The sequence below is a fragment of the Heteronotia binoei genome, chromosome 1 (assembly GCF_032191835.1).
Source record: "Heteronotia binoei isolate CCM8104 ecotype False Entrance Well chromosome 1, APGP_CSIRO_Hbin_v1, whole genome shotgun sequence".
In the NCBI taxonomy this organism is placed as follows: domain Eukaryota; kingdom Metazoa; phylum Chordata; class Lepidosauria; order Squamata; family Gekkonidae; genus Heteronotia; species Heteronotia binoei.
In genome coordinates this window covers 147093330-147117548 of record NC_083223.1, presented here as the reverse complement: position 1 = coordinate 147117548, position 24219 = coordinate 147093330, and the positions used below count along the sequence as shown (strand labels likewise).

Here is a 24219-nt window from a genome sequence, read left to right as displayed (position 1 = left end):
GAGCACTCAGAAGGGTTTGGAGTCCCTTCAAACCCCTGCTTTTTGCTCCCTGCTGCTCAGCTGTTTTTTTGCTGCAATGGTTTAAAAGGGCTCCGAGGCACTCAAACGCCTTCCAAATGCACAGAAGGGGTTTAAATGGCTCAGAGTCCCCCCCAAACCCATGCTTTCTGCTCTCCATAAACTGAAATAAACTGGTTTGGTTCACCTGGGAACCGGCTGGGTTGGTTTGATGTTGAGCCATGAACCGCAAACCAAACAGCATTTTTGTTGTTTGTGCCAATCCTTAGGCAGGACAAAATGTATAATGTATTTATGTCATTTGGTTTAGTTTCAGAATTTGGCCTAGAGACGGTCTTTTCTACAAGTTGCAACATCAGGTGGGTGGAGGGCTGAGCAATGTTTTTAAGTTGCAGCAGTTCTAAGTCCCTCTGTAAAATGTTTTCTTTCCTGTCCCAAAAATCTTTTAGCTAGGCGAGAGTTAAAACTGGAAACTGGTGGCACACTGGTGGCACACTAAAACTGGAGGACTGGATTCTGGTGGTCAGTAGGGTCACCCAAGCTTCAGACCAGAAAACTAGCTTGGGGCTGAGATGCACCAGTAGTGATGGGCTGGTATTAGACCTCAGAGGTGTGAGTCCTGGAAGTTAGCTAGTGGAGTGTCTGTGAGGGAGAATTAGCTGGCACCAGTCAGGAGTTCTATATTTGTGTGTGAAAAGAGTCACTGTCGTTTTGTTATTTTTGTTATTTGAGTAGCCAGAGAACAGGGCTATTTGATCTGAACTGAAGAACATTCTAAGTGCCCAGAAGGCACTGCCTGCCTGCCATAGAATTCTGTGGAATTCTGAAGCCTGCCTGATTGGTAGATTAAAGATCTTCTGCCAGTGTTAAATATTTTATATTTTACTTCAGCCTGATAAAATCTGTAATTGATTATTCTACCAACCATCTGCTGCCAACTGATTTGCCTGTTAATATTGAACAGATGTAATCAATATTATTTTGATCCCTCTCTCTTGCCTTTTGTTATCCAATAAATATATTTTTGTGGTTTTTGAATTTAAAACCATCTGGTGCCTATTTTTTAGAGGTCTGACAGGATTTCTGAGTGTGTGCCTGAGGGACTGAGGGAAGATGACTGGGGGAAAATTTATTGTGGTAGCCTTTCTTAGCAGACTCTGATTGCTTCCTCACAGCTACAGACAGAACTTTCCGATCATCTCGCCTCATCTAAACGACAAAACAAACACATGTTGTTTAATGGAGTAAGCCCTGACTCATCAAGTACCAAGCAATGAAGTACATGCATAGATAAACTGGTCCTCATTCTGCCCGTATGTAGGCATTAAATTTTCCTGATTTTATAATTTTTATTAGTTTTAACTACAGAAAGATAAAGCAGTACAGAAAATACATAAAAGGGGGAGGGGGCATTTACAGAATGGGAAAAACAAAAACAGAAAAAGTACAAATATATCAATTATAATTCTACCTCCAAATAGACTACCCGATCATTCTACCTGCAAGTATAAAGATCTCCATATTTTTTTACCATCCTTTCTTTCATTACAGAAAATTTTAATAAACTAATACTAGCAATATGAATCTAAACAATTCTTCTTGAACACAAATAAGTGTATAAAGTTAAGAAAAAAAATTCAAAACCATCTCAGCACCAATTTTGCCTAATTTAGCTTAATTATTTAACCCTATTAAATTATTTAATTATTTAACCCTATTAGAAGCACAAATTAAATTGTTGGTTTAATAAAATCCTTATTAAAATAGACTATTATTATTATTATTATTATTATTATTATTACATTAAGCTTATATCCCTCCCTCTCCTCAAGCAGACTCAGGGCGGCTCACAACATTACATTACTACCATTAAAACCAATAAAACATATAAAACATAATTACATATTTAAAACCATTTCATGGTGCTGTGTTAATACAGTACAATATAGGCAATTCTGAAAATTCGGTGGTGACCACCAGTACTCTACTTGGTGCTCTATATGATGTCCAGTGGCAGCTCTCTCTCAGTTAAATATCGAAGGCCTGTCAAAACAATTTGGTCTTACAGGCCCTGCAGAACGTAGGCAGATCCCGAAGGGCCCTTATGGCCTCCGGGAGAGCGTTCCAGAGTTCTGGTGCTGCGACCGAGAAAGCCCTGGTTCATGTCATATGCAACCTGGCTTCTTTTGGCCCTGGGATGGACAGTAGATTTTTCGTCCCTGAACGCAGTGCTCTCTGGGGAATATATGGAGAAAGGCGGTCCCACAGATAGACAGGTCCCTGACCATAAAGGGCTTTAAAGGTCAGTACCAACACCTTGAAATGAACTTGGAACACAACAGGAAGCCAGTGCAGCTCTTTCAGCACTGCCTGAATGTGCTCCCATCGAGAGAATCTCATTAACAGCCGTGTTGCAGCGTTCTGCACTAGCTGTAGTCTCCGGGTTAGTGTCAAGGGTAGCCCCATGTAGAGAGCGTTACAGTGATCTATTCTTGAGGTGACCATGGCATGGATCACCATTGCTAAGTCGTTGTGCTCCAGGTACGGGGCCAGCTGCTGCACCCGCCGAAGGTGAAAAAAGGCAGATCTAACAGTGGCTGCTACTTGGGCCTCCATTGTGAGGGAGGACTCAAGGAGCATGCCCAAGCTCTTGACCTTAGGGGCCGGTATTAATGGCACCCCATCAAGAGCCGGCAGACAAACCTCCCTTCCCGGGTCACCCCGACTCAGATAGAGAACCTCCGTGTTTATCGGATTCAGCTTCAGCCAGCTCAGCCTGAGCCAAGAAGCCACGGCTTGAAGAGCCAGATCTAGATATTCCAGGGTATAGTTGGACTGGCCGCCCATCAATAGATAGAGCTGGGTGTCATCTGCATATTGATGACAACCCAGTCCATACCTCCTGACAACCTGGGCAAGGGGGCGCATATAGATGACAAGTATAGATGTTAAATAGCATCGGGGATAGGACCGCTCCCTGTGGCACCCCACAGCTGAGAGAGTGCCTCTGGGATACTTCCTCCCCTATCACCACCCTTTGTCCCCGATCTTGGAGAAAGGAGGTCAACCACTGTAAGGTGGACCCCTGAATTCCCACATCGACAAGGCGGCTAGTCAGTAGCTGATGGTCAACCGTATCAAAAGCAGCTGACAGAGCTAATAACAACAGCACCGCTGAGCCGCCCCAATCCAGATGTCGCATGAGGTCATCTTTGAGGGCGACCAGAACCATCTCCATCCCGTGACCTGGTCAAAAGCTGGACTGGAATGGATCCAGTGCAGAACTGTCCTCCAGGAATCCCTGTAGCTGAGTTCCAACCGCCCGCTCTATAACCTTACTCAAAAAGGGAAGGTTTGATACCGGCCGATAATTTGCCAATACGGCCAGATCTGCAGATGGTTTTTTAAAGAGGGGACAGACCACTACCTCTTTAAGAGGTGTGGGAAAGATCCCTTCTACCAGGGATCTGTTGACAATACCTTGTAGTGGTTCACGTAGCCACGTCTGGCTAGCTTTTATAAGCCAGGACGGGCACGCATCCAACCTACAAGTGTAGGGCGTACATCCAAAAGGATCCTGTTGACTTCCTCCAGGCTGAGTGTACTGAAGGAATCCAGAATTGGACCAGAAGACGCGCTCGGTGCCCCAAGTTCTTCCACTGTATCAACTATGGCGGGAAGGTCACGTCGGAGCGACAAGACCTTATCTGCGAAAAAACTCACAAAAGCCTCACAGCCTATTTCCAGTTCTCTAATATTTTGTTTACCCTGTGATAGAGTTGTTAATGACCGAATTATACTAAACAATTGTGCTGGGCGCGAGGTCGCAGACGCAATTCTGGATGCAAAATAAGTCTTTTTTGCAGCCTGAACTGCCATCTCATAGGTCCGCATAAATGACCTATAGGATGTTCTCATAGCTTCATCGTGAGTATGTCGCCATCGTCTCTCTAGTCATCTTAATCGCTGTTTCATTGATCGTGAACGAGGATGAAGAGGACGTCGGGGAGCGATCTCGTTGATGGCCGTAGAGAGTAGAAATCATAGAAATCATATCTTTATCTTTAACAAGTTACAAAAAATAAAACTTAATAATTTGTCTATCTCAGTCTAAACAGTTTCTCCAGAAAAGTATGTTAGAAACAAATCTACCAGACTACAAAACAATTGTGCTATCTGCCTTTTCAACAATTAATCCAACTCTTACATCAATATGAGCATTTTCACCAATTAAACATACTATGAATAAATCTACTATATATATAAAGTATTATCTGCACTCTTTAGCATTAATCCAAATTAAGTATGTATTTGATTAAAGTTTTAACCACTCCCTTCCTTCTTTAGGATCTCCCATGTTCTTTTAAAATCACATATCTATTCATTATTAATAATTGTGTATTTGTTTACCGACAAAAAAGAAAGAAAAATCAGAGTCCAGAAATCCTTTCTCCCAAAATTAAACACTTTTAGATTCCTTTAATACCTGTGTCCATATTACACCAGAGACAACCCACTTATGTGACCCAAACATCACACTTTGCCTTTTAAAACCGCATTTCACTTCTTAGTGAGGGTTCCATATCCAGCCATTCACAGGAATGAAAAAAGTTCAAAATCCTTCTTCCTGAAAGCTTTCCACATCTTAATTTGCTGGTCAGGATGTAACCTTTCTCTTCTCAATGTAGAAGAAGAAGAAGAAGAAGATATTGGATTTATATCCCGCCCTCCACTCCGAAGAGTCTCAGAGCGGCTCACAATCTCCTTTACCTTCCTCCCCCACAACAGACACCCTGTGAGGTGGGTGGGGCTGAGAGGGCTCTCACAGCAGCTGCCCTTTCAAGGACAACCTCTGCCAGAGCTATGGCTGACCCAAGGCCATGCTAGCAGGTGCAAGTGGAGGAGTGGGGAATCAAACCCGGTTCTCCCAGATAAGAGTCCGCACACTTAACCACTACACCAAACTGGCTCTCCAAGTGACCTGCCCCGTCGACAATAAGAGGAAGAATTCAACGCCATTTTTCCCTCTCCACATGACTTCACTGAATCTTAATTTCCGGTCTTGTTTTACTGCTGTGACATAGGAATCCATTTTGGTTTTCTTTTGGTGGTTTCAAAGCATAGCACTTTCCCTTTCCAATTCCACGAATGTCAGCCAAATCTCTTTAACACTCAACTCCTGTAGATTTTCCATTTCACTAACTTTCAGCATAAAAATACCCATTTGCTCTCTAATAAGTTGCATGAATGAGCCAAGATCCTGTTTCAGAGACTTGATATCAGATAAGAAATCTTTTTTATTAGACAATTCGCTAGGCAGTGCCAGTCTCTTAATCCAAGTTGAAAAATAGCTTCAGGGTCCTGTTAAATCCACTTTCCACATTCCACAGGAGCTCCAGCTGCGATTTCAAATGTTATCATTTCAAATACAGTCAGGCGACAAAGACAGATCTCTCTAAAATATATCTCCTTTATGTTCAGATCATATTGAAGCCTAATGATAGTCTCTTTTGCATATGTCCAATAGTAATCCAGGTCAACTTTAGTATTTGTATTCAATCCAATTGAATCCAATTTAGCGATACTTAATATTGCTCATAGACTTTTCAAGGCCTCATTTCTCTTCCTTTGGGCTAGCCTCTCGTTGTTATGCAAAACAACCCATTAGCCAGTGGTATTGAAAAGTCACTTACTTGTCAAGTAGAATTGCCACATTAGGAGTAGAAAGATGCTACATCAAAGGCATACTGAGAAAGCGAAAGAAAGAAAAAAAGCAGTTGGGCGTTCATCTTTTTCTGCTGGTATGTCGGCTTTCATGACTGCGGAACCTCGAGACATGCAGGAAACACAGGGACAGCTGTCGCTGAACTCCTAGTTCCCCGCAAAAGTCCCATGCCGAAGAAAAAAAAACCCTCCAGGGCTTTTCCAGGGGGGTGCCACTACAGTGGCCCCCCTCCAACAGCCAGAATCAGAGGCACTGCAGGAGGACGATCTGTGGATACCCCTGAAGGCAAGATGACGGAGGCCGGAAGTCTGGCATTAAATTTTCCATTGCTCACCATGGCAGGTGATTAGCAATGTCTTTCCATAAGCAAAAGTCTGTAAGTTAATATTGGCAAATGTTTCATTTGTGTTTTGGCAATGCAATAGACCCTGCAGAATGAAGTAAAAGGTATGGAGAAGAGGATGGTGAAGACTCATGAAATTGTGGAGGCCAGGCATGAAGTCCAATTTCTTGTGCAGAAGTCCAAACAGGTTTTAGAAAGAAACGAAGAGTAAGTTGTGAGAGTGTGAGATGATTAAATGGCAGAGACCACATATATGGAGAAATTCTTGTCTGCAGTTTGGAATGATCAGCTTATCTGGAGCCATTCAGTTCTCCAGACAATTAATCAGGGTCTGGAAGTGGACTTGTCATGCAGAGTTTCACACAGAGGCAGAAGCCAACTTGCAGTTACTAGCAGCAGGGTGGAAACAAATGGCTAGGGTACTTGATGGCTGTTCCCAAGCTGTTGGGATTTCATTCTCTTGAACTGTAAATTGGTTGCCCAATTTATTGTCTTACTTTTCATAGCATGATCCATGTGCTTAGCATAATATAATTTCCTCTACTTTCACCTGTGAAATGGGTTGCAATCCAGCTCAAAGATAAATTATTTACATCCCACTGGAATGTAAACAGGTTAACAATGAGCCACCCAAACCATACACACGTTTACTCTGAAAACTAATGTGGTGCAGTGGTTACTGTGTCAGATTAGAACTGGGGATATCGAGGTTCAGATCCCCAGTAATGCTGACTAAGTTACCATGGGCCAACTACTTTTCCAGCCTAGCCTCCTGCATACAGGTATTGTAAGGATGAAATAAAGGAACCTCACAACCTACCCTGCCTGATCTTCTTGGAGAAAGAAACATGCAATAGATAGAAATAAATCCCACTAAATTTAATGATAATTACTGCCTAGTAAGTGAGCTTAGTTGTAGACTCTGTTTTTCAATAACAGTTCAGCAGTCTTTTCTCCATGCTATCTGCCTGTGCATAATATCCAGAAGTACCCATGCCTTAAATATGATTAACTCCTGAACTAGATCTCCAGAGTGGGCAGAATTGAATGAAGTACTCCTAATCAAATAGTGTAATGGAGTGGGTCTACTTTGTCTATTATATTTTTATCCTGCCTGCACTTTGAAGAAGAAGAGTTCGTTTTAGACCCCACCCTTCACTCCCTGAAGGAGTCTCAGAGCAACTTACAATCACCTTCCCTTCCTCTCCCCACAAAAGACTTGTTGTGAGATAGGTGAGGCTGAGAGAGCTATGACAGACCCAAGATCACCCATTTGGCTGCATGTGGAGGAGCGAGGAGCCAAACCCAGTTATCCAGATTAGAGTCCACTACTCTTCAATCACTACACTGCAGCTGGCTCTCAAGGAGATGATTTCTCCCAAGGTGATGAAGTGGGCCCAAATGATCAATTCAGTGAGCATTATGGCTGAATAGTATTGATAATCCAATACATTCTGGCTGAATTAACCTGGATAGCCCAATATGGAACAAAGCCTTCTCTCATTGAATAATGCTGCTTGCTGAAAACAATTTCCTGTCAGATTTCTTGCAGTGCTCAAGTTTGAGTTTCTGTTTGTTCACATGTTGGTTAATTCTTTAATTGTGTCCTGCCTTATGAAGAAGATAGAAGATGAAGAAGATATTGGATTTATATCCCGCCCTCCACTCCGAAGAGTCTCAGAGCGGCTCACAATCTCCTTTACCTTCCTCCCCCACAACAGACACCCTGTGAGGTGGGTGGGGCTGGAGAGGGCTCTCACAGCAGCTGCCCTTTCAAGGACAACCTCTGCCAGAGCTATGGCTGACCCAAGGCCATGCTAGCAGGTGCAAGTGGAGGAGTGGGGAATCAAACCCGGTTCTCCCAGATAAGAGTCCGCACACTTAACCACTACACCAAACTGGCTCTCCAAGTATGTGAAAGACCCTCAAGATGGTTTTCAACATAAACCAATAATTGAAATATAACAAAATGTAAACATAAAAGTAATTAGAAATGGTTGTTGATGGTTATTTGAATATGAAAGTAGCCATTTATAAACTGGGGCATGTCAAACAGCTTACATTGTTCTCCTCCCCTGCATTTTATCCTCCCAACAACCCTGGGAGGTAGGTAAGGCTGAGAGTGTGTGACTGGCCCAAGGTCATCCTGTGAGCTTCCATGACATATTGAGGAATCTAGACAGGATTTCTCAGATTCAAATCTGATACTCTGACCACTTCACCAGACTGGCTCTGTAGTTTGCAAATTAGAAACAACCCACATGGTTATAGTGACCACAATTACTAATATTTCATGCACTATACTTCCAAATTTATAGGTGAAATACAACACACACACATACATTAGATCAGGGGTCCTCAAACTACGGCCCGCGGGCCAGATGCGGCCCGCTGAGGACGTTTATGCGGCCCGCCGGGTTATGGCAAAATCAGACCGGAAGTGACATTCGACCTAAACTCGCGTTAGCAACGCACAATTCCGGCACTGGGCTGAGGTGGCAGAGACCGAGTGTGAGTTGATACCAAGGTGAGGTGAGTTCCCAGGCCGGGGTGTGTGGTGTGGGGAAGGGAGAGAGATGCAGAAGACGGAGAACTGACGGCCCGCGGCCTTGTACAGTAACGGCAGTCCGGCCCTCCAACAGTCTGAGGGACAGTGAACTGGCCCCCTATTTAAAAAGTTTGAGGACCCCTGCATTAGATTATGGAACACTCTCAAAAATGTCTCAGTGCACTAAAAGTTCACAATACAAAGTAGAGTCCCATTGTCACAGGAGGTCGACTTCATATCCTGCTTCGAAGTTCCTTCCAGCAAGGTACACTCCACAATCATTTTTCCATGGAGCTATAAAGTAAGTAGTGTCCAAACAATTCATGAGATTTACAATCACAAGATGATACAATTATTGAGATTTACATTAATACAGAATTGTCATAAATTTATATTTACTTACACTACTCCAGTAATTTAAAGCACAATCCAAATGAAAGACAACGTCAAACCCTTCCTCCTTCAGTTTTTCTATTGAAACATAATATAAACCATTACTATACATCTACTCACCCTACACCCCTTAACTATAACCACCACCTAACATACTCACATAAATCCTTCATATAGTACATTTACAACTGACATCAAAGTCTTATCTCTTTCCAAATCGGCAACTGCTCAGAAACGGCTCAAGGCACTGCCACTATCTTGGCGTTCTAACTTAAAAGCCTGACCTAAAGCTTGTGCAGCGTATTCCATCCGTAAATCACTCACAACTTATATATTTTACGCATATATGAGTACAGCAACACTGGAAATTCATTATACATTTTACAGTATAGCAACACTTTGCAGTACAGCAACATTTATTTTACAGTATAACAACACTTATTTTAAACAGTTCACAAAAAACAAGAAAAATCCAAAGCATTATTTAAACCTTAAGGTGAGACAGAGTTTAAACAATGGATCCAATAACACACTTCTCTTAATAGAGCGGTCTGAATGTCCCTGACCATTGTCTTCTGGGAATATTTATATAAAACCACATATTTAAAGCTGTCATATGCGTGGCCCATATCCCCAAAATGGTTTACAAGAGGCGCTTCTCTCACGTCTTTCTTAATGCAGCTTCTATGTTCTAAAATTCTCACCCTCACTGGGCGTGTGGTATTACCCACATTCACACAGGATCAAATATATGACATTTTTACTCACACAGGTTGAATAGTGCTTCAGGGAAATATGGGGGCCACCCTCATTTATTGTAAACTCTGACCCTTCTAATGCCTGTGAGCAAACAAGGCAACGTTTGCAAGGGTGATGTCCAATCAAAGAATCCCCTGCCTCATTACTCTCTTCTCCCAAAGTGTTAATTCATGAATGAACCAATCTGTCCTTTATGCTCATAGTTTTCCTGTTTCCGATGAATGGCACCCTCTCACACCCTGCAGTATCTTATACTAGATGCCAATGCTGCATGATTATACTCTTAATCCTTTCAGTCAATGGGGTATAATCAAATCTTCTATTAAGAGAAGAGTGTTATTGGATCCATTGTTTAAACTCTGTTGCACCTTATGGTTTAAATAATGCTTTGGATTTTTCTTGTTTTTTGTGAACTGTTTAAAATAAGTGTTGTTATACTGTAAAATAAATGTTGCTGTACTGCAAAGTGTTGCTATACTGTAAAATGTATAATGAATTTCCAGTGTTGCTGTACTCATATATGCGCTAAAATATATAAGTTGTGAGTGATTTACGGATGGAATACGCTGCACAAGCTTTAGGTCAGGCTTTAAAGTTAGAACGTCAAGATAGCGGCAGTGCCTTGAGCCGTTTCTGAGCAGTTGCCGATTTGGAAAGAGATAAGACTTTGATGTCAGTTGTAAATGTACTATATGAAGGATTTATGTGAGTATGTTAGGTGGTGGTTATAGTTAAGGGGTGTAGGGTGAGTAGATGTATAGTAATGGTTTATATTATGTTTCAGTAGAAAAATTGGAGGAAGGATCTGAAGTTGTCTTTCATTGGATTGTGCTTTAAATTACTGGAGTAGTGTAGGTAAATATAAATTTATGACAATTTTGTATTAATGTAAATCTCAATAATTGTATCATCTTGTGATTGTAAATCTCATGAATTGTTTGGACACTACTTACTTTACAGCTCCGTGGAAAAAGGATTGTGGAGTGTACCTTGCTGGAAGGAACTTCGAAGCAGGATATGAAGTCGACCTCCTGTGACAATGGGACTCTACTTTGTATTGTGAACTTTTAGTGCACTGAGACATTTTTGAGACTGTTCCATAATCTAATGTATGTGTATTTCACCTATAAATTTGGAAGTATATGCATGAAATATTAGTAATTGTGGTCACTATAACTGTGGGTTGTTTCTAATTTGCAATCTAGAGTGACCTCTCTCTGTATCTTTTTGGCTCTGTAGTTTGTTATGGGTCTTGTTTATGTTGCACCAGACTTAAAAAAATAGATTTTGACTAAAATTAATATAAGATTACTTTCTCCTCTCAAATTTAGACTCAGAAATGAGTTAGAAATGGAACTGTGGGTGAGTCAGTCTGTCTCAGAAAAGCCAGGTGAGTAATAACAAAAACTTTAATTATATTCAGGGCTTTTTTGTAGCAGGAACTTCTTTGCATATTAGGCCACACATCCCGATGTAGCCAATCCTCCAAGAGCTTACAGTAGGCCCTGTAATAAGAGCCCTGTAAGCTCATGGAGGATTGACTACATCAGGGGTGTGTGCCTTATATGCAAAGGAGTTCCTGCTACAAAAAAAAGCCTGGTTATATTGGTCTGTATAAAATTGCCCTGTGCCTGTAAACCTATGAAGTTAAGCTGCATTCAGATAGCACTTTAAGCGAACATTAAAGTGACATGTGCAAGTAGCTTGCTTGTTGCCATGCTCATATGTCTGCCACTGTCCTCTCCCTTCCCTTCTTGCACAAAGAATCTCTGTTGAGAACAAATTGTGTCTGCCTGTGATGTACAAATGTAGGCAAATGGGTTGATTGGAGTAAGTTCCAGTCAGGATCCTAAGCCAATAATTTCTGATGGAGAGGGAATAGCCCTGAACTGAATGGCTCAAGCTAGCCCAATCTTGTCAGAATCTGGAAGATAAGCAGGGCTTGGCCCTGTTTAGTATTTGGATGAGAGAGCAGTAAGAAAAACATGTGTGTATAATTGTCAATTATCTGGGTATTCCTATTGAGTTCATTGGAGCCGGAAGAACGGAGCTTGAGGAACTAGGGACAATGGGCAGCAGGATCCTGATACCTGCTGCTCTGCACCAATCATAGAGCACTGGCCAGTTTGAATGGACCAATAACCTGCTAGTGTGGGAACCCAGAGTTGTATATAGTTAAGGCCTCGTTGGCTAGTTGTCCTGTCTTGTTAGTGCAGCCATCTACCATGCTGCCCCTAATAAAGAGCTGTTATCTTGTCTCCTCGATGCTTTGAACCCACTATATTATAAAGACCAAGGTTGCTACACAGAAGCAAGTAATGGCAAATCACCACTGAACATCTCTTGCCAGAAAACCCCATGAAGCGTTATCATAAATTTGTTGCAACTTGATGGCATTTTCCATCACCGTGGGGGAAACTAACTTCAGTTACCATATAAACTTGCATTTGTGCATCACAGATTATTGAAGTGTGGCACTTCCCTTGTCCAGTCTATGGGCACCACCACCTTCAGCCATCTCTGCTTTGTCTTGGCAGGGTCTGCCGTGTCTCAAATTAGAGAAGAGAGAGGTTTACACCACCTTGTTCCTCCACCTCTTTGTGCCCTCCCCCTTCTTCCTTGGAGTCAGATCACCACCTTCTCCCCTGCTTTTTGGCCCTCCTATGCATTCCTGCACCCTGATGCCCATGGCCTACTTCCTCTCAGCTACACCTGGACATCCCTCCAGGCAAGAGCAAAGGCTCAGTGACCTCCACAGGTGTCCCTGCTTTGTTCCCTCCCCACTTGGCTTGCTGCTGGTTCAGCAGCTTGCCAGTCAGACCTGTTGGGCTGTCAGGACCCTCAGGCCAGTCTGCTGACCATGACCTGTCTCTGCACCCTCTAAACATGTCCCTGCTTTGCTGCTGCTGCTATCACTAGAAAGCAGCCAACTGCATCCAGGGTGAGACCAGGCACTGACACAGTTGCATTTCTCCCCACTGCTGTGGTAAGTCTGAGGAAAGCCCTACGGCTGGACGTTGAGTTAGCTTCCAAGTGGTATTCTCCACATGACAAGAGAGGGGGGAATGGAGGTATGATGATGGCAGCAAAGTGAGTGAAATGGTAATATAAATGCAGCTTTAAAGTCTTATGCTGGAGTCATTCATGCTGCTAGCCAACTGAAATCCCACTGGTTACATTTGACTGCTAGCTACTTTACTCATTTTTTGAGGATAAATTATTGGTTTGTAGAAGCTATATTGACTTTGCCACTAGTTTTTGAAGCTGCAACCACAAGGCTACACCTATTTCTTTATACTTACAGCACCTAAACATGAAGAATCACCAAAAGTAGAGGCATCACTTTCCAGTGGTGAGCACCTTGAATCTCTGAGGTTACAAATTCTCATCAAGTGGGATGAGATTCAACTAATAGAAAAAGAAATTAAAGACACTATGATTTTTGCTGGCATTGCGAGCATCAGAGAGAAAACAGTTAAAGAACTACAGGTAGGACCCATATGTGTGTGTGTGTGTGTGCGCGTGAGGAAACAGCTGGCAAAGGACATCATTTTGTTTCATTATTTTCTGGTTTATATTTATTTCCAATTTTGTTTACTGATCTTTTTTGTATTTTGCATTCAAACTGTCACTAGGAAGTGAATTTTAAAAAAGAGTTATTAATAATAAAGCACTGGAAGCTAAGGTATAAAAGATTGTACCGCACCAGCACCATAGTGGTCAAGTTCTCTGCTGTGTGTTCTCTGCTGTGTGCTGTGTGTTGCTGGCAAGTGGGCCTTCATTGCTGTGCAGTGTGTGAGGTAGCCCTCATATCCTCATGCTTCAAACTATTCAGAATAATTTGAAAACCAGGAAGAGGTATGTTAGACAATAAATAGTTAATGCTCTAACCTGGTCAGAGAACCTTGAGTGACAGGGGATTCAAATGGAATTCTTCAGTTCAAAGTTGCAGTTAGGAGTGGCAGTTTAGAACTGACAGATGACTGGGAAGGGAGGCTAAGGGAGTAAGAGGATCAAGAAGGATCTCCATCCATGCCTGAGGGAAATAGCTTCTAGAAAAAAGTGTGTGTGATACCTATTAAGTGGTTAAGAAGGGAAATTGGAACTAGTTTTAATATTTCTGCCTTCACCAACTTTAGTGTCAGTGATACCAAGAAGTTTGTTTTTGTTTATGTAAGCAGAGACTGGCGAGAAATTGCTCTACTCAAGTTTTAAAGACCTGTGACAAACTATCTGGTGTTACTTTTATACAAAGTTTACCTTATTCCTGTTGCCTGTTCACCTCATAAGTCCTATATCTGATTCCTACCTGACCATTTTCCCGCAAAGTTAGATAAAAGTTTGTTATATTTGAACTACTATCAGCCTGTCATGTGTCATTATCAAGCCAAGACAAAAGAAGGATTTTAGTCTCTCCCCTTAGTTTCCTAGGCAGGGTCTGCTTTTACCAATACACATTCCAATGGCTGGGTGGGACAGCCAGGAAAAAAGCAAAAAAGCAAAAAAGGGCTGCTCAGCCAAAAAGAAGATAACAGAAAATCCTGTGTGGGAGGGTAAAATTGCAGGGATGTACAGAGGCTGCCAAGCTATTCGGCCTAGAAGTTAGTCTGAAGAAGACAGAAGTTCTCCACCAGCCTGCACCCCAGGAAGATTATCACCCTCTTTGCATCACTGTGGGTGAATCAGTTCTGAAGACAGTCCAGCAGTTCAGCTACCTGGGGTGCATCATCTCCTCAGATGCCAAGATCGACAAGGAGATTGACAACAGGCTGGCAAAGGCAAACCGTGCATTTGGCCGACTGCACAAAAGAGTGTGGAGCAACAAGCATCTGAAAAAAGGCACAAAGATCAATGTTTACAAAGCGGTTGTGATGACAACCCTCATCTACGGCTCCGAATCGTGGGTTTTATACCGTCATCACCTGCGACTCCTTGAGTGCTTTCATCAGCGCTGCCTTCGCACCATCCTCAACATCCACTGGAGTGACTTTGTGACCAACACTGAAGTCCTCAAGCGGGCGGAGGTTACCAGTATCGAGGCACTACTGCTGAAGACGCAGCTGCGCTGGGCAGGGCATATTTCTAGGATGGAAAACCACCGCCTTCCCAAGATTGCCCTGTATGGCGAACTCTCCACCGGCCATCGAAATAGAGGGGCACCAAAGAAGAGGTACAAGGACTCCTTGAAGAAATCCCTTGGCACCTGTCGCATCAACCATCACCAGTGGTCTGACCTAGCCTCAGATCGCAATGCATGGAGACACACCATCCACCAGGCTGTCTCTTCCTTTGAGAACGCACGCATAGCTGGTCTTGAGGACAAAAGGAGACTGAGGAAGAATCGCACTGCTACAGCACCAACCCTAAATCAGACTTTTCCCTGCAGCCACTGTGGCCGGACCTGCCTGTCCCGCATTGGTCTTGTCAGCCACCAGCGAGCCTGCAGCAGACGTGGACTATTGCACCCTTCTTAAATCTTCGTTCGCGAAGCCACCCGAGAGAGAGAGAGAGAGAGAGAGACTGGGAGTCAAAAGCCGTCTTGGAAAGGACCCTACTCACCACTGGTTTCACCCCATCCCAATGGAGGGGGAAAGGAGGAAAGCAGGAGGAAAGTTGGAGGAAAGTTGCTCATAGACTGTCTGAGTGACTGCAGTTGCTTTGGTCAACTGGCTGCCTTGCTCACCTCCTATGGTGGCTGTAGCTCTCTTGGGCAGTTGGCCGGCTCACTTTCACAGCAGTGACAAGTGGGTGGCTCTGGTAGCCCAGCCTCTGCACATGATGGTTATTGGCTCACTGTAGTGGCAACTGCTATCTGGGTGATTGGGTGATTCACTTAAGAGCTTAGGACCACAGGAACATAACCAGAAATTTGGGGGGGGTTTTGGGGGGGCAGGGAATAAAATTTTCGGTGGGGGGACTGTGGGGATTGTCTGCTTCTTCCCTCCAGCAGTCAGCCTGGCCCCAGCAGCAGGAGCCGCCAAACAGAGAAGGGACTTCCCTTTCTCCCTCCCCCTCTTGACTGTTAAGCTGAAAGGACTTGGGTTTTTCTTTTTTCAGAGGGTGGGTGTTTGCACTGAACTAACTACCAGAAGAATTTCAGGGGTGAGAGAGAACAATGAAGCCAGATGCCCAAGACTGGGGTTGGGGTGGAGGGGGTTGTCCAGTTCCAATCTGGGCTGGGAGAGCAGATCCGTCTCCCTCTCCCTCCCTCCATCTCTCTCTCTCTTTCTCTCTTTTGCTGTCACTCTCTCATGCTCTCTCTAGTGCTCTTTCACTCTCTCTTGTGCTCTTTATCTCTCACACACACTGTTGCTCTCTCTGTCGCTCTCTCTTTCACACACTGTTGCTCTCTCTTTTACTGTCACTCTCTCGTGCTCTCACACTCTCTTGCTTTCACTCGCACTGTCGCTCTCTTGTACTCTCACTCTCTCTCACTGTTGCTCATTCTCTTGCTGTCGCTCTATCACGCTCTCTCTTGTGCTTTCTGTCCCCCCTCCCTTTTCCTCGGGTCCTGTTGCTGGCCGCATAAATTAGAAGCATATTGGAGGCCCTCCAATGCAGGGTCCCTACAGAGGGAAGGGGAGGTTTAAATAGAGTGACCTGGCCCCCCAGCCCCACCATTGCTACAGGTCTGGTTCCCAACCTTTTTGACTGGGGAGTGTCAAGCATACAAGTTATTTCTAATATAAAGCTGTATTATTCCTGTTGTTACTTTGGTATTGCTGCATATCAAAGCTATGTGTCCCGCCCAGCCTGGGCGGGGACTGCGCGGAGGAGACCCCCCGGCACCTGCCAGCTGTTCCAAGCCCTCATCGTTGCCCCAAGAGCCTTTCCCACCTCTCCAAGCCCCCGTGGCAGCCCCACCCCTCACCTCGACTGACGGGGCGACAGCAGCCACCCGAGCGACGCCTCCCAGACGGCGAGCCCGGCTTCGAGTCTGCGAAGTCTGGCCAGGGCAAGACGCCGGGGAGCAAGAGGGAGAAGCTGAGCCCTGCACCGAGCCAGGAGGGGGAGAGCCGTTCGTCTCGTCGCAGCGCGAGACGCTCCATCGCAGCACGCAGCCGAGGGCTAGGACGCCCGAGGCATGCCCAGTCAGCCCAGCCCCGGTGCGCCTCTCCCGGGCATCTGGGGCTTTGAAGGGGGGAGGAGCCAGAGAGGGGCAGGACCCGGGAAGGGGGAAGGTTGGGTCGGGAAGCATAAAAGGAGGGAGGGAGGAGGTCGCTGAGGAAGCTGGCTGATGCGCAAAGAGGCTGCCTCGCGCGAGAGAGGGACAGGAGCCACGGCACAGCCAAGAGGGGAACGGGGGCCTGCGGTGAAGTAACCCAGCGCCCACCCCCCTGTTTCTGAGACCTCCGGGGAATGCCCCAGAGTGCCCAGGAGGGGCAACGGCGATGCCGGGAGACCGGGAGGGGCACCGAAGACCCGACACTATGTAAACCCTTCCTTAGTTCTCACCTTCTGTAACAAATGCAGGAATGCCTGCTTTGAAGATAGTGCCTCCCAAGACAGTTCCCAAGCTCAAGCCTGGGACTCACGATGTTTCTAACCGCAAAAGATAGTCAAATGCATAGTTGTAGTAATTCACACGCACATGATAGAATTCCTAGTTATCTCTACTGCTCCCTTTGATGTATCCCTTAAAGCCAGATACCATATACTGAAATGTATCACTTTCAAGTTGTTCCATCCCTGAGCACAATGGATTATCAATAAACTAAGAGTTTGTTTCAAATCATCGCTTGGTTCTTTTGAAACTTCCATGCTTGACTGGGAGACATTTTTGGAATACACCTTCCACAGTCACTCCATTAGCTGGCTATCAGTTACTAGGCTCAATTTAATGTACTCTCCATCACTTATGGAGCCCCTAATGACCTTGGTTCTCAAATCAGCAGAACTGCTTCTTCCCCATGTTCCACCATGACAGTTTCACCCATCTGAGCAGATCATTCTGCAGATACCACCCTGCAAATGGCAATATAAACAATTGCCCATATATGGGCATTTTTTGCTGAAGCCCTCACCTAATGGAATGGGCTGATGGCTGATGTCAGAAAGGCTCCTAGCCTTCTGAAAGCTATACAAAACCAATTTATTCAAGAGAGCTTTTTTGCAGTAATAGGGCAGTATTTTCTAAAAGAAGGTTAGGGTACGTCAGCGTTAGTGGTGGAGTGTTTGTTGGTGTGGCGCCGGCCTGAACCCACGGCAGGGGGCTGCCGGCATGGTTGGAGTCTGGAATCGCTGGGGAGGTAGGAGTGGTGAGTCGAGAGAGTGCAACAACAGCGAGTGAGGGTGCAGAGGAGTGAAGACCTTGGACTTTCAGGTGGGAAGAACAAGGAGCTGGTGGAGAACCAGCGAAAAAATCCGAGGCGGTGTGTGACGAGAGCCAGGGGGGTGGGGCGCCCCCGGTGGGGGACAGGGGCTGGTCTAACCCGGTGGCTAGTGTGACGCGGACGGAGATGCATCATCGAAAGGAATTGTTACTCTGGTATCTTGCACTGGCACTCTACAAAAGGACTACCATTGTTGTGCCTTATACCTTATACCAGCACTTTTAAAAAAGAACTGCTGCTTTGCACTGCATACCAGCACTTTGATGGAACTGCTATCTTTGCACCCTGCTACCTCTGCACTACCTCTGCACTTTGCAACCAGCACTTTAAAGATACTTGAAGACACACTAATTTTTAATACCTTCCAGCACTTTAAAGAACATTAGCACTTTAAAACCTGTCCTCCAGTTAGTAAATCATCTGCTGTGGTATATTGCAGTGCCTCTAAACTGATGACCCTACCCATTTATTATTGCTTATCCTTGAGGTTTTTTTCTTTTTCATTGAAAATTGATTGTTAATTGATTGTATTTGGACCTAATTGAATATTTTTATCTACTAAATTGAATTGATACATAAATTTTGCCAATTAATTAGACTGTGGGGGGGAGGGTTTTTTGAAAAGAATTAATTGGCTAGGATAAATTATTAATGGTAGGAATAAGTTTTAGCTAGGTCATAAGAAATATTAGTGGATAGAGTATTAGGTTGAGTGAGTGGGTGAGAGGAGCAGGATACGTTAATGTGCACGCTGCTGGTGACCTGAGACTCTGTAAAAACCATCAGTAATAGATGTCGTGTCAGGGGATTCCAGTGCTCTTGGGAAGGGGAAAGTACAGCGGTGGAAGCAGGCAAAGTTGGAATGGAAGGAGACTGAGACACAAGAGGGCTCACTCCCCTTCCAGCCTGTGTCCCATCCCAAGGATAGCAGGTAGGGGGGCCAAGTGAAAACACTCGCCTCCGTCCCTGGTATTGTGCAATGCCAGGTCCATAAGTAATAAAACCTCAGTCCTGCAGGATTTTTTTAAATCAGGCAGGACATGGACTTGGCTTGCATGACGGAGACCTGGGTGCGGGACGGGGAGACAGTTGCTCTCTCCCAAGTAGCCCCGCCTGGGTTTTCCATCCTTCACCAGGCTTGGACTAGCAGGCGGGGGTGGGTGGCCTTTTCATACGGGAGGATTTCTCCTTCAGGGCACTTCCGCCGCCAAAGATCATGGGTATAGAGTGTGCTGGCCTGATGTGGGACATGGGGGAGAGTCTGGCAATCTGGCTGGTGTACCGTCCGCCTTACGCACCGGCTAGTGCCCTACCATCCCTGATAATAATAATATAATAAGTTTTTATTTATATCCCGCCCTCCCCGCAGAGGCTGGCTCAGGGCGGCTTACAGAGCATGATACAATATCATGGTACGACAATAACAGATAAAATCAATCAACAATATAAATATAAAATATAAATTAATTTTAAGAATAAGCTGATGGAGGCTGTAGCAGGCTAGGCATTGAAGCATCCTCGGTTTATAGTCCAGGGTGACTTCAATGTCCATGCCGACGATGTGGCTTCCACTCGGGCGACAGACCTAGTGCTTTCCATGACAGCACTGGAACTCTCCCAATATATAACTGTGCCTACGCATCGGGCTGGGCACACATTAGACCTGATCTTTGCAGCAGGAGTTGTAGTGGATCAGATTTCTGCTGAGGCAGTGCCATGGTCTGACCACCATGCCCTGAGGGCTCATATGGCTATTCTACCCCTATCTCGTTTAGGCGGTGAGCAAGTTTTAGCTCGCCCACGAAGCCAGATGGACCCTTTGCGGCTTCAAATGGCTATGCAGGATCCCTGACCCTCTGGCGACTTGTTGGATGAGCTGGTGGAGATCTAGAATAACCAACTCTCTACAGCCATCGACGAGATCGCCCCCCGACATCCTCTTCATCCTCGTTCATGATCCGCTCCATGGTATACCCTGGAGCTGCGATCAATGAAACAGCGATTAAGATGACTAGAGAGACAATAGCAACGTACTCACGACGAAGCTACGAGAACATCTTATAGGTCATTTATGTGGACCTATGAGATGGTAGTCCGGGCCACAAAGAAGACTTACTTTGAGTCCCAGATTGCATCTGCGACCTCGCACCCAGCACAATTGTTTAGTATAATTCAGTCATTAACAACTTTACTGCATGGTAAACAAAACATTAGAGAATTTGAAATTGGCTGTGAGGCTTTTGCGAGTTTTTTTGCAGATAAGGTCTCGTTGCTCTGACGCGACCTTCCCACTATAATTGATACAGTGAAAGAACTTGAGGCACCGAGCGCATCTTCTGGTCCAATTCTAGGTTCCTTCAATCCACTTAGCCTGGAGGAAGTTGACAGGATCATTTTTGCTGTATGCCCTACGACCTGTGGGTTGGATCCGTGCCCGTCCTGGCTTATAAAAGAAGAAGAAAAAGATATTGGATTTCTATCCCGCCCTCCACTCCGAAGAGTCTCAGAGTGGCTCACAATCTCCTTTACCTTCCTCCCCCACAACAGACACCCTGTGAGGTGGGTGGGCCTGGAGAGGGCTCTCACAGCAGCTGCCCTTTCAAGGACAACCTCTGCCAGAGCTATGGCGGACCCAAGGCCATGCTAGCAGGTGCAAGTGGAGGAGTGGGGAATCAAACCCAGTTCTCCCAGATAAGAGTCCGCACACTTAACCATTACACCAAACTGGCTCTCCAGCTAACCAGGCGTTGCTACGTGAACCACTACAAGGTATTGTCAACAGATCCCTGGTAGAAGGGATCTTTCCCACACCTCTTAAAGAGGCTGTGGTCCATCCTCTCTTGAAAAAACCATCTGCAGATCCGGCTGTATTGGTGAACTTTTTGGGTAAGGTTATAGAGCGGGCAGTGGCAACTCAGCTACAGGAATTCCTGGAGGACACTTCTGCACTGGATCCATTCCAGTTCGGCTTTTGACCAGGTCACCGGACGGAGACGGTTCTGGTCGCTCTCATAGATGACCTCATGCGACACCTGGATCGGGGCAGCTAAGCAGTGCTGTTATTATTAGACCTGTCAGCCACCTTTGATACGGTTGACCATCAGCTACTGACTAGCCCTCTTGCCGACGTGGGGATTCAGGGGTCCACCTTACAGTGGTTGACCTCCTTTCTCCAAGATCGGGCACAAAGGGTGGTGATAGGGGAGGAATCATCCCAAAGGCACCCACTTATATGTGGTGTCCACAGGGTGCGGTTCTGTCCCCGATGTTATTCAACATCTATATGCGCCCCCTTGCCCAGATTGTCAGGAGGTACGGACTGGGTTGTCACCAATATGCAGTTGACACCCAGCTCTATCTATTGATGGGTGGCCAGTCTGACTGTACCCCAGAAAATCTAGACCTGGCTCTTCAAGCCGTAGCATCTTGGCTCAGGCTGAGTCGGCTGAAGCTGAATCCGACGAAGACGGAGGTTCTCTACCTGAGCCGAGGTGGTCCAGGGGGAGAGATCCTTCTGCCGGCTCTTGATGGGGTGTCACTAATACCAGCCCCTAAGGTCAAGAGCTTGGGCGTGCGCCTTGAGTCCTCCCTTACAATGGAGACCCAAGCAGCAGCCACTATTAGATCCACCTTTTTTCATCTTCGGCGGGTGAGGCAGCTGGCCCCTTTCCTGGAGCACAACGACTTAGCTATGGTGATCCATGCTATGGTCACCTCAAGAATAGATCACTGTAATGCTCTCTACTTGGGGCTACCCTTGACGCTGACTCGGAAACTACAGCTAGTGCAGAACACTGCAGCACAGCTGTTAATGAGGCTCCCTCGATGGGAGCACATTCGGCCAGTGCTGAAAGAGCTGCACTGGCTACCTATTGTGTTCTGAGTCTGCTTCAAGGTGTTGGTATTGACTTTTAAAGCCCTTTATGGTCAGGGACCTTTCAATCTGCGAGACCGCCTTTCTCCACATATTCCCCAGAGAGCGCTGCATTCAGGGACAAAAAATCTATTGTCCATCCCTGGACCAAAAGAGGCTAGCTTGCGTTTGATGCGAGCTAGGGCCTTCTTGGTGGCAGCACCAGAATTGTGGAATGCTCTCCCAGAGGCCATAAGGGCCCTGTGGGATCTTTCTGCTTTCCGCAGGGCCTGTAAGACCGAATTGTTTCGACAGGTCTTCGATATTTAACTGAGAGAAAGCTGCCACCTGACATCATATAGAGTACTTGGTGATCACCATCTGAAAAGAAGAACCTGCCTATATTGTACATCGTAGCAATACAGCACCATGAAATGGTTTTTTAAAAATTTAAAATTGTAATTATGTTTTATTGGTTTTTAACTTGTGAAAATGAATGTTGTGAGCTGCCCTGAGTCCGCTTCCGGAGAGGGCGGGATAGAAATTTAATGTAATAAATAAATAATAATAAATAAATAAATAGGTGAAGAGTTAGGGGATGTGGACTATGCTACTGTGCATGGTTCACATTGTATGTTGGTGTAAGTAGAATCCTGCTATGTAATTTTTAGCATTGTTTAATGCATCATATTAATACTTTTGCTCTGCTTTCATATTTCTGGTTGGTTCCAGATTTCTGCAGTCCATAGCCTATTGCATTGTTCATTGGATGTCCATTGTGCTGATTGTGTTGACTCTGTGTAATCCACTAAGTCCCCATGAGAAAGGCAGATTACAACTAATGTCAATAAAAGAAAGAAATGATTGAATATTTAACACACATCTGACTGTTACATAAGACACTGGGTGGGAAACCTTGGACCCATCCTGTTTATTCTGTAATGTGTAAAGATGCATATGTTGTACTCCTCCCCTCCCCCAAACAAAAAGTGTGTTGAGTCCAGGAAAGTGGGGAAGCTTTGTTAGTGGGCAAGGCCCAGTGGGAAAAATGAGAAACTACAATTCCATATTGTAATGCTTTGAGGACTGGGTATACATTGAATATTCCCCTTAAAGTGGGATTCTACAACCTAAAAAAATCCCATTCATTATGAGATACCACACCAAGGCAGTCATCATCCTTGAGAAAGTAGTTCCTCTTGACTTCAAGAAAAATCAAATGGCTAAGATACCCTGACTGTCTTGTCATTAGCAAGGTTTTGTTGGAGCTTGTCATTGAGGTTAGGTCTTCAAAAAAGAGAGAAAAATCCTTCACAGGAAAGGGAAGAAGCAGAAGGTGATCTGAATTGATCCTTTTTAAATCACTGATGAAACCACTGGAATGGGCTTATCTATATGAAATTCTGTTTCTGCATCTGTCCCAGGGTCTGCCTCGGGTACCATAAAGTAGATATGCCCTTGGAATTCCCAGGTGAAATGACTCTCACAAATTTATGAGCCTGGTTCAGATTGGGACCACAATGTGAAGGGAAAGGGCACTTAAGCTTTCCCCTTTATAACATTTTCCTGCTCAATAATGACCCTGAGATCCACTATTTTTCCTGTTGTAGAGATTTGTATAACATGTAAACTTCCCCAGTGAGGGCTGTTTCACTTAGAAAAACAGAGTGGGTGGGAAAGCTTAATCCCCCCGTCTCCACATGCCATATTTGCATTCTGAATTGGACCCCACAATTTGGGATGGGCATTAACCACATTTTTGTAGTTTGTTTATTGATCATATAAGGTATGGTGAGATATTTTAGAAACCCTTTTTTCGTATTCTTGTTATTATTTTAGAATGAAGCAGCAAAGCTTGAGGCATCTAACATGTTTCTAAGAAAGCAAATAAAGGTAAGTTCACTAAAGAGGCTTAAGAAATACTCAGAGGCATGTAAGATATCTCAAATTGTTCCCAGTAAAAGTGCAGAAGTCTCCATGGAAAGGCATCTGAAATTGGTCTGGTGGGAGCAGAGTATGAAGACCTAATTCAGAATGGAGTTGGGGGAGAAGCCTTGCCAAATTAGGTGAAGTCATCATGTTATGATGAACTGGTTCAGAGAAAGAGAGAGGTCTATGGGGAAAGACTGGTGGATCCACACTTGGTTAACTGGCTCTATCTGTGAAGATTGGCTCCAACAACAACTTTCCTTGTGATGCATTTGTCAACATGTTTAACCTTCCCTAATAGCATGTAGCTTGGTTCAT

At 44.8% G+C, this 24219-nt stretch overlaps 1 protein-coding gene across 1 annotated transcript in view; it reads left to right on the top strand.

The window, feature by feature from the left end:
• Positions 1–24000, top strand: part of C1H6orf118 (chromosome 1 C6orf118 homolog) — a 35775-nt gene extending 11775 nt beyond the window's left edge. Inside the window, exons 4-7 of the mRNA XM_060240751.1 lie at positions 6169–6293; positions 11118–11176; positions 13091–13275; positions 23812–24000. Coding sequence (XP_060096734.1) covers positions 6169–6293; positions 11118–11176; positions 13091–13275; positions 23812–24000 — 558 coding nt within the window. The remainder of the gene's footprint in view (positions 1–6168; positions 6294–11117; positions 11177–13090; positions 13276–23811) is intronic.
• The last annotated feature ends 219 nt before the right edge of the window (positions 24001–24219 follow it).